This window comes from Solanum verrucosum, unplaced genomic scaffold, assembly GCF_900185275.1.
Source record: "Solanum verrucosum unplaced genomic scaffold, falcon-dt-bn FXZP01000278.1, whole genome shotgun sequence".
Lineage (NCBI taxonomy): Eukaryota > Viridiplantae > Streptophyta > Magnoliopsida > Solanales > Solanaceae > Solanum > Solanum verrucosum.
The window spans coordinates 3,362,037-3,378,225 of NW_026020332.1; the positions used below are offsets into that span (position 1 = coordinate 3,362,037).

Here is a 16,189-nt window from a genome sequence, read left to right on the forward strand (position 1 = left end):
TGTACTCCCAGCCCAGCTAGAAAGAGTGACCCCATGGGGGTACCCTACCAAACAATCCACTCTCAGGACAACTAGAAAGAGGGACCCGAGGGTGATGTTGATATCGTGAGTCGTCCTACCATGCAGTCAGCTCCCAACCTAGCTAGAAAAAGCGACCCGGGGACACCCAGCCAGCAGCACACTCCCAGCCCACCTAAAAAGAGAGGCCCGAGGGTGATCGCCGAAATCACCGAGTCTACCCAGCCAGCGATACACTCCTAGCCTAACTAGAAAGAACGATCTCGGGGGTGATGGTATCTCCAATAGGATCCAATCCAACAACAACGCACCACCATGGAATGCCGTCCACTCTGAGAAATCACAGAAAAGTCTCCAAGCCTATACTATCTCAGTCCCACGCCTCTAGTGATGCATCGAACCTTCGATAATGCGTCGAAACCGCAGAATAAGAGGGAGAAGATACAGAAGTGCAGCATGCAACGATAACGCCTAATCTAAGGCTCAACTATCAGACTCAAGTCTGCTACTCCAGTCTACAAGGAGCTAAGTCATCCGAACGACGTCGACAGAAAGTCAAGGTTATCCAGCTCACACGAGTCATAAGTCTAAGGCAATGCTAGCCTATCCTAGACTAAGGACATCATGTTTACGGTTAAGGATGAACAAACATACAACACATAACATACAAACATACAATAATATTTAGCACATAAGCATGCAACTCTACTAAATCGGTTAACATGATACTATACCCGAAATATGGCCAATCGATCTTAACATAAGGTATCTAATCAAAGTAAAGTAGGAAACTAGTACCCACCCCCAATTCACTTCAATCGACATGTTTTTACACAATTAAGCTCAATCTAACAGAAAAAAAGTCGTAGCCTACCTTAAGGCCGACCACGCGCGCTCCAAATCACTTTGCCAGAGCTTTTCCTTCCCGAACGACCTTTGAACGCTGTCACTCTATCAAATATAGCATCACAACGTTAGTACGGTCGTTTAGACACCAAAATTGCAACAAACGGAGACGGTCAATTTTGGAGTCAAAATGAGAATCGTGGGACCCGCATCGAACTGTTCAATTTTGACTCTGTCAAGAGACCCAAAATAGTATACCGAACTTGTGTTCCAAAATGGAACACAATTTGGGGCTCAAAACACACCAAAACCCAACAAGCAAGAAAACCACACTTTAATCAACTTAAAAGAAAACATGCAACAGTCTAAACTCAAAATCTACAAAGATCTAATAGTGCCCAGCACTCCTTGAACACTCCATGATGAAGCCACGACAATTCCCAACACGTGGATTTCGAATCACCCAAAACCGAGCTAAAATGAGTGAGATATGACCAAAACAAGAATGCCAAAAACAAAAAGCTCAAAAAAAGGTACAACAGTCAGGTTTATCGCGATATTACCTCGAACTACGTGCATTCGACAACTTTCGAACACTCTACCGCGAAGCCACCAAAAATACGAAGCCCCCGCAGTTCGAATCGCCTAATTCGGTTAAGAGATGAAAGAGATATGATGATTTTAAATTTGGAAAAGGGTTGTTGATATAGCTGCATTTTATAGCTGATTTTTCTGCATTAACCTTCCAAAAACTTAAAACTCCGACGGGGTGTTCTGATCTCGTTCGAAACCCCGTGCACGCAAACGAGATATGCAACTATACCAAATTCAATATTCCGGACTCAATGACGCAATCAAAATTTTAATATGAGGTCATTTTGATAAAAAGTGGGTCCCACACCCAACCGCCATTTTAAGTCAAAAACCATAAAAGGGCTCGGAAAAAAATCAGAAACCTCATGACACAAAAGAAGGGTCAATCTAGAACAAACTCGACACTCCGGAGCTGACCGCGCTGACAAAATTCTCATCCGAGCGTGTTTACTCAGAATGTTGACTAAAGTCAAACTTAGGCTTAAACTTAAAGTTAAAATGCTTATTCGCACCGACTCACACTAAAAAACCTTAGGAGTCATGCCGACTATGCTATTAGCCTAAAATGATCCTTTCGGAGCTAATGGAATTGTCAGAATTGGATTCCGATATCATCTTCTTGAACTTTTGATCGAAAATGATCGTTCAAGGTTCATAAGTTCCAAAAATAATAAAACTCGCACAATAACCAAACGAACGACCAGGTGACCGAACTGTCAGTCTCAACAAGTCATAAATGACTTGGGAGCGCTACAGGAACACTCTAAATGACACATCGAAGGCAAAACACAGAAATGACCTGGAGGGTCATTACAACCCAGTATCCTCATATCTATTTGTGTTATCCATGGAGTATTTGTCAAGATTATTCAAGAGACTACAACACAATCCTGATTTTAATTTCCATCCAAAATGTGAGAGATTGCAGATTATACAACTAAGTTTTGTTGATGATCTTTTACTGTTTAGTAGAGGTGACATTGGTTTAATTAAGCTGTTGTATGATGTTTTTCATGAGTTCTCTCTAGTCTCAGGGCTAGTAGCAAATGCTGACAAGAGCTCCATTTATTTTGGAGGAGTGCCAAGGGATACACAAGGAGAAATCCTATAAGAGTTGGGCTTCTCACAGGGGTTACTACCTTTTAAGTACTTAGGTGTTCCCTGTAGTACCAAGAGAGTATATATCCTACAGTATCAACCACTAATTGATAAGATAATGCATAGAGTTCAGAGTTGGACTTCCAAGTTTCTATCTTATGCAGGAAGGGCTCAACTAATTAAGAGTGTGTTGTTTTCCATCCAAGTGTTGTGGTCCCAAGTGTTCATAATCCCAAAGAAAGTGATTAAATGTATAGAAACAATATGCAGGACTTTCCTATGGTCAGGGGGTGTGAATACTTCTAAGAAGACATTAATTGCATGGAACAGGTGTGCAGGCCTAGGACAGCAGGAGGACTCAATATATTGGATGCACAAATATAAAATAAGGCTGCAATAAGCCAATTATTGTGGAATCTGTGTGTTAAGAAAGATACATTATGGGTGCATCAATACTATGGGAAACAATGGACTTTATGGGTGTAAAAGCAACTCAAACTTCTTGGATGGTGAGGAAAATATTACAAATGCATCAAGAACTTCAAATTATTGGATGGAATGAAATGTATATCAAGCAGATGGACAGGTTCTCTATCAAAAAATTGTACAAAGCTCTGAGGGGAGAGAGTATCAGAAGGTTGAATAGAGAAGACTAATCTGTAATAATGTCGCATGCCCAAAGTGGAATTTTATACTGTACTTAGCACTGCAAAAAAGGCTACTCACAAGGGATAGACTAGCTGCATGGGGGTGCGTAGAAAAGGTGCAGTGTGTGTTGTGCGAAGCTAATGATGAAAGCCATAATCACTTGTTCTTCTAATGTATGTTCACAACTCATGTGTGGCAAGAGATTTTGCACTGGTTAAATATACAGAGAAAGGCTCGAGGATGGGATGAGGAAGTGTTGTGGGCAAATACTCACTGCAAAGGCAAATAAGCAAGAGCTAATGTGTACAAGATGACAGTGGCAGCAAGTGTTTATGTTGTGTGGCAGGAGAGGAATCAACGTATCTTCAAGCAAATAATCAGAACTCCTGGAATGTTGGTGAGAAAGATTGTTCAAGGTGCATTTACGAGGAATAAAATGGGCAAGACTTGATCAGGTGCTCCAATTCCTGAATGCTTATCATGTTTAGTGTAAGGCAGTTTGATTGATGATTTTGCTAACCATAGTGAAATACTTGATAGTTAAGATTGAAAGCTAGTTATTTGATGCAAGTCTGGGGGATGTCCAACTTGCTTTTTTGTTTTGTAATTCCTACTTGGTAATAAAATTATTTATTTACCAAATATATATATATATATATATATATGAAATCTTTTGTATTTTAATCATTCTATTTTATAATATTAAAGAAAGTTACATATATATGTCTTAAATTTCCAAATTAAATACTTAAAGCTCTTATAAAATAAAATATTGTTCAAGCTAATATTTGTGGTAGTTAAGTGTATAATTTTAAAAATATAAGGGGATATCTGTAACTGAGTAATAAATACATGGGTCTAAGTGTAACAATAAAAAAGATAGAGGGAACAGAAGGTTTGGGGTTAATTCCTCCTTCTAGGGTTTTAGAATTTTGAGGTTCCTCTTTGAATCTAAACTAAAACCCTAAAATCCTCTGTGTATCTAAGCATTGCAGATTAAGGCACAGAGAAGCACAAAGTACAATCAGAGGTATCAATTCCACAATTTGCTCTTTGGGTTTTCTGTATTACTTCAATTCTACTCTGTTGAGTTATAAAAATCACCAGAAAGAAACTATCTTTTGCTGAAGAATTGTTCATTAATGTGATATTTCTAATGTAATTGTGTAGAATATGAATTACCCTTGAAAGTTTCTTGGAAGATATTGTATTTTGAATTTGGTTCAGAATCTTTTGTTGCTAACTTGAGATGCTAGTAATTCGGAAAGTCCGAAAAAGTGTATCTTGTAAAATGATTTCTCACCTCAATCATCTGTTTAGTACTCCAATTTCTGAAAAGGGTTCCACTTCTCATAGTCCCCAGAAATTTTCGTCATTGAATATTCGATGTTTTCGTAGTTCACCTAATGCTAAGGTTGAAGTCCCTGAATTATCAACTCAGACACCCATTTCCCCTGCTGTCAATAAAATATCACGGGTTGCAAGAACTGATGGACAAGCAGTACTCTTTGAATACTTGCATTGTACAAGAGGTTTTAATTATGTAGATGCTGAGCACATTAGCAAGAACTCACCTTGTTTTCTTCAAAGTCTGTTGTCCAAGGTTGATAATGATCAAGATGTAACAAGGGCATTGACCCGTTACTTCAGGTACCATCCGATTAATGAGTTTGAGCCCTTTTTAGAGAGCTTGGGGTTGAAGCAATCCGAGCTTACATCTATGCTTCCACGAGATTTGATATTTTTGAGTGATGATCATGTCTTGTTTGATAATTATCATGTTCTTTGTTATTACGGCATCCCTCGCACTAAAATTGGGAAGATTTATAAGGAAGCGACTGATGTATTTGGATATGACCATGGAGTATTAGATATGAAATTGAGGGCTTATGAGAAACTGGGTTTGAGCAGATCAACAGTTATAAAGTTGGTGACTTGTTCCCCTACTCTTTTGGTTGGTGAGACGAACAATGAACTTATTCAGGTTCTTGAAAAACTGAAAATTTTAGGGTTTGAAAATGATTGGATGGGAGGATATTTATCCAACAGGCACTCCTACAATTGGGGTAGAATGCTTAACACATTGCATTTTCTCAATGAAGTAGGATATAGTGATGAAAAGATGGCGACTTTGTTTACGATGAACCCTGCATTCTTATTTGAAGGCTCTGGGAAACAGATTTATGTATTGGTAGGGCAATTACTGAAGTTGGGTGTTAAAATGAATGACATATACTTACTTTTCTGTCAAAATCCTAATATTCTATCTCTGAAGTGTACTAAAAATCTTTGGCATGCATTGTACTTCTTATCGGAGATAGGATTAGAGACCGAAATAATTGCAAATATTGTATCTACACATATACAACTTCTGGGTTCACATTCTCTGAAGGGACCAAAGACTCTTTTGAGGGACTTCAAGGGTGACAAGTTTTGTTTATGTCAGACTATAAAGGATGATCCTTTGAATTTGTTCAGATTAGCTTCAAAATCAAAATTTGACGTGGAGCAAATGACTTCCCAGGACCCGGGAAAATTATTTCAGAAAACTACTTTTTTATTGAGATTAGGTTATGTAGAAAATTCAGATGAGATGGCAAAAGCTTTGAAGCAGTTCCGCGGACGAGGAGACCAGTTGCAAGAGAGGTTTGATTGCCTAGTAAACGCTGGTTTGGACTGCAATGTTGTAATTAATATGATTAAACAGGCTCCCACGACACTGAACCAGAGCAAAAATGTGCTTGAGAAGAAAATTGTTCTACTGAAAACATATTTAGGTTATCCGGTGGAATCGATTGTATCATTTCCATCTTACCTCTGCTACGATGTGGACAGAGTCCATCTTCGGTTTTCAATGTATGCATGGCTGAAGCAAAAGGGTGCTGCAAAACCAACATTATCAGTGAGCACTCTTCTTGCTTGTTCAGATGCTCGCTTTGTAAAATATTTTGTTGACATACATCCAGAAGGTCCAGCAATGTGGGAAAGTTTAAAAAGTTCACTTCAATCCAGCTGATTGACTTCAGTATCATTTTTGATTAATAAAGTTGCCATATTTCCCTTATCTAGTTCTAATTGATTATCCAATTTTCTTCTTGTTGGTTTGTCTAGGTATTTCTTTTTAATCTTTAATACGTCTCTTGTTAGGAGACACACATCGCTCAATGATATTTTGAAGTGTCAGAAGGGGGATTGCTTGGGTTTTTTTTCTGCTTTCATTCTGTTAAAGGACTTCTCATCCCAGTTGCTAGTTGCTACTCCCATTGCAGCCCTTTCTCTTCATGCTGTAGATGAGGGGACTCTGGATATTTTGTTAGGGTCTTTCTGACAGGACAAGAAGGTACCATGTACTGATTGAGTGATTTCATATAACGAAGCTTGTGGTAAAATCTGTATGTTACATATCTTTAAGCTTGTAAAATAATAGATCTGACGTAACACCCTAGCCATCCTTCTGATAAACCGTGGTGGATAGAGTTGGCTGGTATCAATGCTGGTGGGAGGTAGTGGGTGCCCGATGAATTAGTCGACATTCCGCCTAGTTGGCTAGGACACCAAAGTTATGAAAGAAGTCCAAGCCACCACCCTTGAAAGAAAACTGTTAGTAATGATTTTGGGTGCAGTCCCTTTGTTATCCATCAGACAGCAAGTCCTTAGACCTGTATAAGAGGTTTGTTGATTCTTTCAATCTTCTATTGCTTTTGCTGGTGAAGTCTCTTATCCTTACTAAGACCCAAGAATCTCTTTCCCAAGTGGGGAGGGGAATACTAATAAAGAAGTCTATCTATTCTGTTACTATCAGTAAGTACACTTTTTTTTGGTGTGTGTATCATCAATTATCAGTGTTACTTTTCCTTCGTTTCTTTATGATAGTACATTTTCTGTTCAGCCTCTGTATTCCCCTGGTTTTCATAACGATGGATTGGGGCATTTCCTGTTAGATATCTTCTTCTTTTGTTTTGGCAAACAAACAAATTGTGTTGATAGCAAGTGAGATAGTTACAAATCCAGCTAGGAACAGACCTCTCAAAGGAAAACAAAACAGCTCTACTATTCGAGCTTACAACAACAGGCTGTAGTAGCTATGGGGTCCTGGAAAACAATGCTTAATCAAAACTACAGTCTATACATAAAGACAACAAGCAAGATTAAAAGTCATAGTAAGCAGCTACCAATTAAGGGAGGCTTGGTAATATAGAAGCTAGTGTTGTCCCCCATTTTGGCAGTTCTTGGCCTTTGATGTGTATATGCAAAGCTACCTCTCTGCATACTCTACCAATGTTGTAGTGGCCTGCTTTGAATCTCAAGCCATTCCTCTCTGTCCATATGATAGCCACAACCATAGCAACCACACTGCACAGGATTGCTCCTTTGCCAGATTCGGACATAGCACACATATTGGCCCATAGAAGCTCCTCATTCCAGTCCCCTACAGGTCTGTTTATGCCCAGCCAGTTGAGCAGCCTAGTCCATAACCACCTTGATTCACCTAAAGTATAAATGATCAAAAGACTCCACTGCTGTTGTGCAGAAGATGCAATCCGTAAGAACCTGGATGCCAAACTTCTGAAGCCTTTCAACTGTGGCCAGTCTCCTCCAAGCAGCTTGCCGGAGGGTGAATTTTCCTGTTAGATATCAGTTTTCTCAGTTTGTGTACGTGTTTCTTTTTCCCTAATGTTGATCCGAAATAATTAACTGTTCATGATGTAATGCTATATAATTATGAAACACTATAGTTTTGGCCCCAAAACTCCTTTTTCTTGAACAGGTCATTGATTTGTGTGCCTGCGCTTTCTTTTCCTCTCCTTTATGGACGCAGCTCGACATATTGTGTGTTCTTGTTTGCTTATGACTTATGAGGAAGTTATATACTATCTCATACTAAACCTGTTGGAGTATATTAGTGAAATTACTTCCTTCTATGCAATTTTAGAGCATAATTACCTTATCCTTAAATTTACTAATATTCTAGGAAGAAATTCCAGAGAACACTGATATCAAGTTGTTCTGGTGGAATGATTTTGTAAACCAAATGATGGATCATTTCTTCTCATATGCAAGTCTTGGTGGACAGAACTAATTAGTAACATGTACTAGTGGAAGGTATCTGTTGGACTGAGTGAGTTGCGCACAAACTTGCTCAGACACCACCATTATAAAAATAATTCCTTATTGTCTTTTTAATGAAAGGTAAATTTCACTGCTATGCATCAATTTGGTGCCAAATATTCTACAGCAAAACATGACTTCTATCCTCCCATGTCTGAAGAGAGTTGAAAAAAATCCACAAAAATGTTAGCATCCCGGGCAACTTCCAAATCACTCAAAGAATACAGAAGCTGTAATGCTTTGTATTTACACATGGTAAGGGCTGATAATTGTTTCCAAAACACCTATAATTTCTGTTTTACAATTTGTCCAAAAAATACAGACAATTGTTGCAATATATAAACATCTGTTGAGGAACTTGTGAGATCATATTTAACTTGAACTTGTATTCTAGTTCGAGAAGAATAGAAAAAGATAGTAGTGGTGAGATAAGGAAAAATAAACCCCACAAGACGCAAGTTGTCGTCTCTTTCAAAGACAAAGAGTCCTTGTTTACGTCAAAATGATCTGCAGCTCAACATAAACGCCATCTTCTGCAACAAGAAATGACTATTACTCTCAAAAGTTTATCTGGTGCAAACAAAGAGATGATCCAAATATCTCTACATAGTGATAAAATACGATAAATTCTCCATACACGTTAATCATTTCTACATCATTAATATTTCCACAAGCTTGTTCTTATGCAACTTTACTTCTACTATAAACAAGCAAGCTTAACAAGATGAACTATGAAAATGGTCAACGATAGAGCAGCCACTATAATGAAAATTTTACAAGATAAGTGTTTTGAAGACTATTTATCTTACATACAAAACTGAGTTTAAGAACAATTCGTAGGGTAAAACCTAGTTACTATCATAAGTTCCTAGCTTTGACACTTGCACCATCTTTAAAAGTTGTGGAAGATGATGAGGAAGACAAGCCAGAGCAATGAAGTCCAGCCTTGTCTTTGTTAAATGCCCTTTGAACATCATCTTTGAGCTCCTTAAATCGCCGCCTCTTGATCTTTTGTTCCTCTGGAGTGCCCTTCTCAAGGAAAAATAAGTCGGGTAAGTCATCCTCCATAAACTTATCCAGAACTTGGGAGCAATGAGGAAAGTAGCGTTTGCCCAGCTCAACTGCAACCATGAAATCAGAATCAATTTAGAATAATGAGAAGAGCTTGAAAATACAATTCTGAAATTGTCAATTCATAATGGAACCTATGTGCAAACAAGAAAATGTTAAGGAAAATATAAACCTGCTGAAGGAACAGTTAGCAGTAAATACGGGGAAAAGCTCAACTAAGTTTTATGCCATGTTTCCAGCAACATTTAGTAGTAAGCTGGAACGTTGCGAAATCAGCGATATGACAGGCTTAAATGACCAAGGGACTCAAAGCACAAAGACATGATATCATGAATAAAAGACAGCAAAGTAGTGAGCTGCACTTGAAAAGTGATAGCATAGTCCATAGGACTCTCAACCTCTAACCAACGATGTTGGAGGTTTAAGACACCACGGTAGCACCACCATTGACTCCTGGACAGAGAGTGTCTAGGGGTGGGGTGGCGTGGGGTTTACCATATAAAGAAAATAATAATGAACTGCTAACTTGTTTTATCTTGTTGATTCTTCTCTATTTCAGTTTTTACTTCTTCATGCTATGTCTAGAAACTAGGGAAGGAAAGAGAAGATAAGAGAAAAGAACATGTTTGGGAATAAGAGAGAAAACAGTTGGTCCAAACAAAAACTTCTCTTCACTTTCTGTCCTAAAACAAACAACAGAAGGGGAAATTATGCACCTTTCCCCTCATTTTCTTCCTTCTCCAATTTGTAAACAACAAATTAGGTGTTTGCCAATCTTCTTTTGGAAGGGGCAAACTTCAACATACTTAAGGATAAAGAGGTCCAAACAGGTGATAACCTATATATATAAAGAACTACAAACCTGGTGTTGCCCTTCTTGCTTATTCTTAACTGTAAATGTTCAAGGGAGGGAAAGGACCAACAGTAAGAGATGGACAATTTTGCGACAGAAGATATGGTGTGAAAGTAGGATAAGAAGTAGTTATTTGCCATCTTTTTCTCAAAAACATTACAATTTGTAGTCTGAATTTCCACTATATATAGTCATACTTACAGGCATGCCATATACATGCTACCAGTTATATATATAATCATTCTTTCAAGTCAGAAGGGTATTTGATGAAAAAGAAAATTGCACAGAAAGTGACATACGTCAGGTAGGAGGTTGGCAAAAACCCTACACACACATGCACATATTTTTTTATTCTATTATCCTGAATATTTCAGGGATTTAACATCAATTGTTAATGCTACAGAATAGACCAAAAGTAATTTACATTCTTTGTTTTTCTTTCTTTTCCTCTTTTGGGAGAAAAGGAGGAAGTAGGCAGAAAATGGGTTGTCTAGATGCTCTTCATGTCGAGTAAATGGCTACTGATTAGATGATGATGATATTAGAAATAAATAGGAAATCTGGTGCATGTAAGATGATCTTAATCAACAGACTGGCTATCAGTGGATACCTGTCTTCGAGAGTCTTTCTTTCTGCATTATGGGTGTCTCATTCAGATCAACCTCCCTCAAGTTTCCAGATGAACCTTTAGATGCCAAATGATCAGCGAATTCAGCTGTTGTCTCAGCACTTGCAATTTCCATGGCTAGTTTGGCTTCAAGAGGGAACAATAATCGTGCAAATGCCACTGTAATACAAAAGCCATCATTAAATTACTTGCTCAGTGGGCATATTTAATTCATGTGAGGACCACAACAGATTCATCAGAATTGAATGAAGAAACCAAGTCAAGTTTTGACAGAAAAGTATCGTACATAACAAAAACAAACACTGGTAAGTGATAACATCATGGCTTCATTCAAAGTCATCATATAATAGAGAAATTACTCAGGTGTGTGTGTGTTATGTTTGTTTATCTTTTTTTTTTTTTTTTTTTTTTGCTTTCAGCTGGATTAGTTAGTATACCCTAAATTCCCTCATACTCTCAGTGTGGCATCAACTGGTACCGTGACTGGCCTGATTGTCCAAAAAAGGATAGAACTATAGTTCCTGTACCAAAACTTGGCCCCACAGAGATCCTCTCGTAGAATTTAGAGAAAGCTAATATAAATGTCTATTAACCGGGTCTGAGAGTCTACTAATCAACAACATATCCTGGTGTAAATAGGCCAACACTTTACCATGCTTTCAACATTAACAGTCAAGGTTGCCCTACAAATTCATAGGTTACTCTCTTCGGAGGTTCTCAGATTTGAGATCATGATCTAATGTTATGAAATGCTTAAATCTTGATTACGTAACTACTATAAATGAACAAAGTTCAGTAGGACCACTGATTCTTGCTTAGTATGAACTTTCAACCAAAGAAGCCTAACTTGAGCCTTGATTGGTAAAAAGAGGAAAACCAAGCATATTATAAAAGGTACCTCTGTTTTCCAGGTAGAGCAGTTTCATGGGCAGATCATCGGCCAACATGGGCGAAGAAAATAATGCATCTCCGGTCATTGGGTTGCGACGCATCTCTCTCTCCAAAACATCAATACATACCCGATCTTTGTTTGCTTCCTGGCCTTGTTCTGTTTTTGCATGGTACTCCTTAGGCCTAGTCAGCCTCCTACAGATACTAACAGCACTCTGCCCATCCAATGCAATTTCTGATGCATGAGCTCCCTTAGTCAAAAGTGATACAATGATTGAGGGTTCCTTACGCATGGCAGCAATGTGAAGCACAGTGTAACCACGTGTATTCCGAAGGTTGACATTAGCAACACCAAGTCCAAGAACCTCAGTAACAACCTTGGGGTCACAATATGCAACAGCGTAATGAAGAGCGTAGGCTCCATCTAAACTTATGTCAGACTCATTAAGTAGAAGCTTGACAAGTTCAACATCATCCGAATCCAATGCCTTGTATATCCTATTTTTTCTCTTTTCATGCAACGGATCCACAGGTAGAACCTTACTTTCATCACCCTGACATTTCAGCCGCGATAACTTAATACTCTCTGCAACTTTAAAGGGAACCTCCTTCTCAATACATGTGCTTTCAAGATCTGATCGCGCTACTCTATCAACGCAATGAGTGAGAAGCTCGCTCAATTGGCAATGGAAAGCAACTCCAAGTATTGGGATAACATCTTCCACAAGAGCCTTTCCGACAAAACTGATAAGGCGTCGCTGCAATTATACGAGCTAGTGTTAGCAGAATGTTCTCTTGGTTGTTGCTACAAATTCTCTATATATTTTAAACAAACACATCCAACTTCTAAGAAACTGGAAGCAGCCACAGTAATGCGTGTCCAATATTCATTGTGTTTATTTCCATTAGGCAGATCTAAAAAGGCTACTGCAGAGACCACTACCCTCAAAAACTTAAACGGACAATGATGACCGACTGCCTAAAACAATATTATTAGATATGCATTCTAAACTCAAAACATATCAATAAACTTTATCATAGACAAATCAAATTTATTGCAGAATAAAATCATTGAGTTTCCAAAGGTTATGTCCATCGATGTGTAGGAGATATTCCATGTCAACTTCACCAGGTCCTGTTTAAGACAAACTTAGAACTACTTCTCTCCTAGTGACCGATATTAACTGAAAATAATATCATGGTGTAAGAAGGGACTAAGGTATGAGCAAGTGAATGAATTTGGGTTCACATCACAATGGTATTGCAGTGTATGACAGTGCAGAATATTCACTACCTGGATGCCACTTTCATATGATTAATGCATTGAATTTTTTCTTTCTTTGACACTTTAACAAAGTTTAGAGGAAAAAATCATTTCAAAACAAAAAATTCACATAGAGATTTCATAATATGATCTAATTATCTTTTATTGAGATACACAAATAACCTTTTGCATTCGTCCTTGTTAGCTTGAATCGCAATGAACACTACAAAGCCACTTGAAATGTAAATTAATCAGTAGAAAGCATGTTACATACCAGAAAAAGTGACACCAGCTCTGGAACCTGAAACACGAAAGAGGCATACATCAACTCAACATGAAAATTGATTGCTGGTCTGCAAAAGTCATGGGAACATAAACTGTCGACACACGTTGATGCCTCAGGAGGGAAATGCTTCAATTTTCCCGAGTACAAATAGCTTAAGAAAGTACGGAAAGCCTCATATCCAACCTTACCACAAGGCAATATATCAATCATAGAGTAACTTGGCTTACCTTCCTTTCCACAATTTCCGTTTTCGTTCCTAAAAAGATCCCGAAAAAAACTACTCCTGGCAGCTAATATACAACGATGAACACCAAGTGAAACACCCTCAACAACAATCTCAGCATCACTAAACTCAGGGCAGGAATCTAACAAGAGTTGCTCTAAATTATTACTGAGTTTACTTAAGCTGATGATTTCATAACTACTCCCTGTCTCAGATCCACCACAAGCACATGTGTTTTGGCCTATGCCAATGGACCCATTCGACGTGTTGGAAGTTGAAGTAAAGCTTATAGAAGATGATGGTTCAGCAGAACTTCCCATTTCACAATTGTATAGGCTAAAAATACACAAACTTTATCTACATCTAAGATAGTCAAACTCCAGAAAATCAGAAAGTCTCCACACAGGCCCTATGCACAAAAAGAACCTCTCCAAAACCTTAATTAATCACCAATACAAGAAATTCATCCTTTCTCCTCAGTCCTCACATTCAACAACGAAGATGAAGAAAAGAAGCAAATTCCAAAACTACAACTCAAATTCTCCCAATTTCAGCTACAACCAAATCAACCCTTGAGCAGAAACTAACAATTCCACCATAACTAACATCAGCTAAACTGCAATTTCACAGTAAAAATATTATCTTTTTCAAGAATACAACATGCAAATTTTCAACAGCTTGATCACAACTTACCCAAATGAAAATTCTACCAACTAATAACCCTTCAACTACTTGATCACAACTTACCCAACTGGTTTAACATTCATTCCAGTCAAGACAACCAAAAAAATTTCCAATTGCAGAGCAAAAAAAACTATTTTGTTAATTCTCAAGCTAGATCCGATGAACAATCACAAAAGATTAAAGGGTTAGAATTCAAGAAAATTTGTCCCTAGTTACTTTAAGAAGACAACAAAGTGGACCCACGTGTCTCAAGGAAGTTTCCTAAAAGGCGGAAGAGTATACCGAGTTGAAATATATACCGTAGTTAAATATTAGAAGCAGTTTTTTTTTTTTTTTTTTTGGTTTTCCACCCGGTATTTGGAGTCCACATTAGAACTCTGACTAAATTCGAATCGCGCTCTGCAGGGTCCATTCGGAGGTGATGCTCCCAATAGAATTTTCTTCATACTCAGGGCTCGAATCCAAAACCTAGGATAAAACACTATCACCAGTGTACCACAACCCATATTGCTAGAATCAACTTTGATAGCCCTAATTTTAGATTAATTGAACTTTAATATAGTCAATACTCAATAAAAAGGTAAAATGAAATAATTTTAAAATTGCCAAAATATAGTATAAATCGATATACATTATATTTATTGACTACTTTTTCTTAGTGAGTTGTTTTTTAAGTTAATTTTCCCTCAAAAAGTGATTTTCTTATGGTTTTTATCTGGTGTCCAAAGCTAATGTTAGAGCTTCGATTAAAATTTATATCAAATAGTGCTAGGCCTTTTAGTTTGGCGCTTCCAATATAATTTTTTTTATATTTAGAATTTGAATTTGAATTTTCGCATTATGAATGAAGCAAATCTACTATTGCGCCACAATTCATGTTAATGTGAATGGTGAGGTGTCGGTAAGAGGGTGAAGTAGTTAAGCTGACGAAGCAAATGCTGTCACCACTCTTTGTTGGGTCCTGAACACGTCATTGATTCCGTAATCTATTTTACGTTTTATTTATTATTTATTTTTCATTAAAAAACTTTTTAGAAAAAGAAAAGAAACTTATAGTGGAGTTAAGAATCTTGACTTTGTAATGTGAGTGATTATAAATGATTTTTCTTTCTTTATACCAACCTTTTTTTTCATTACACTTTTGACTTTCTTTGGTAGAGTATATATAGGTGGATTTAAAGTTCAAAATTGTTGAATTTTTAAAATTTTAAAATTATTAATTTTAAATATTAATAAATAAATTTTAAATTTATTTGTATATATATATATTTATGTGTGTGTGTGTGTGTGTATGTGTGTAATATGTTTAGTAATAGAAAATTAGAAATGCATAATTTAAGATAAATCTATTAGATTTGACTGTTATTTCAGCTCTGTGCGGAGTAACTGTTTGCTGTCTATATATTTAATTACTTGAAAAAAATGATATCTTTTCTTTAGACATCAAAGTGACAGGTCTTTGTCACGAAGATATAATAAATCGCATGCAGAAAGAAAATAAAAAAACTAGAGTATAATCTCTATGGTCTTATTCAGATAAGAATAGAAACTTTGGGCTTGAAAATTTTGAGATCGAATAGAAGTTTTTACTTTATTTTTTTTCTCCGCATGGGTGGAGTGTTGATCAGCCAATAATTCTCATATTTATAAGGCGTAAGGAGCGATAATGAGATAGTTGTGTACTAGGCATATTAGGAGAAATAAGATAAATAGAACAAGGTTGAAGAGCCTTGAGTGATGACAAGATGAGGAAATCAAAATGAAGATAGTTTGAAAATGTGAAAAAAAAGAAAGATGCATTAGTGAGAGGTGCGAGGTTGGTTGTGGTGGGTTTTAGGAGATCATGTAAATAGGCAGAAAGAAGTGATTAAAGTGACACGACATACCTATAATTTATTGAGGACATGATACACCTACAACTATTATTATTACTTAGTAAATTGTAAATTTGCCTAAATTGTATAATTCGTCTGTTG

At 37.1% G+C, this 16,189-nt stretch overlaps 2 protein-coding genes across 2 annotated transcripts; one reads left to right on the forward strand and one right to left on the reverse strand.

The window, feature by feature from the left end:
• Positions 1-4,111: 4,111 nt before the first annotated feature.
• On the forward strand, positions 4,112-6,268 carry LOC125836568 (transcription termination factor MTEF18, mitochondrial-like). Its single transcript, XM_049515753.1, has one exon. It carries the CDS (start codon positions 4,454-4,456, stop codon positions 6,218-6,220), a length of 1,767 nt encoding a protein of 588 aa, XP_049371710.1. The 5' UTR covers positions 4,112-4,453; the 3' UTR covers positions 6,221-6,268.
• Positions 6,269-8,844: 2,576 nt separating this feature from the next.
• Positions 8,845-14,515, reverse strand: LOC125836570 (BTB/POZ domain and ankyrin repeat-containing protein NPR1). The gene is made up of 4 exons (XM_049515754.1): positions 13,295-14,515; positions 11,764-12,514; positions 10,848-11,024; positions 8,845-9,434 (listed from the first exon to the last, which is right to left on the reverse strand). The coding sequence occupies exons 1-4, from the start codon at positions 13,847-13,849 to the stop codon at positions 9,172-9,174; spliced, it is 1,746 nt and encodes a 581-aa protein (XP_049371711.1). The 5' UTR covers positions 13,850-14,515; the 3' UTR covers positions 8,845-9,171.
• Between the last annotated feature and the right edge of the window lie 1,674 nt (positions 14,516-16,189).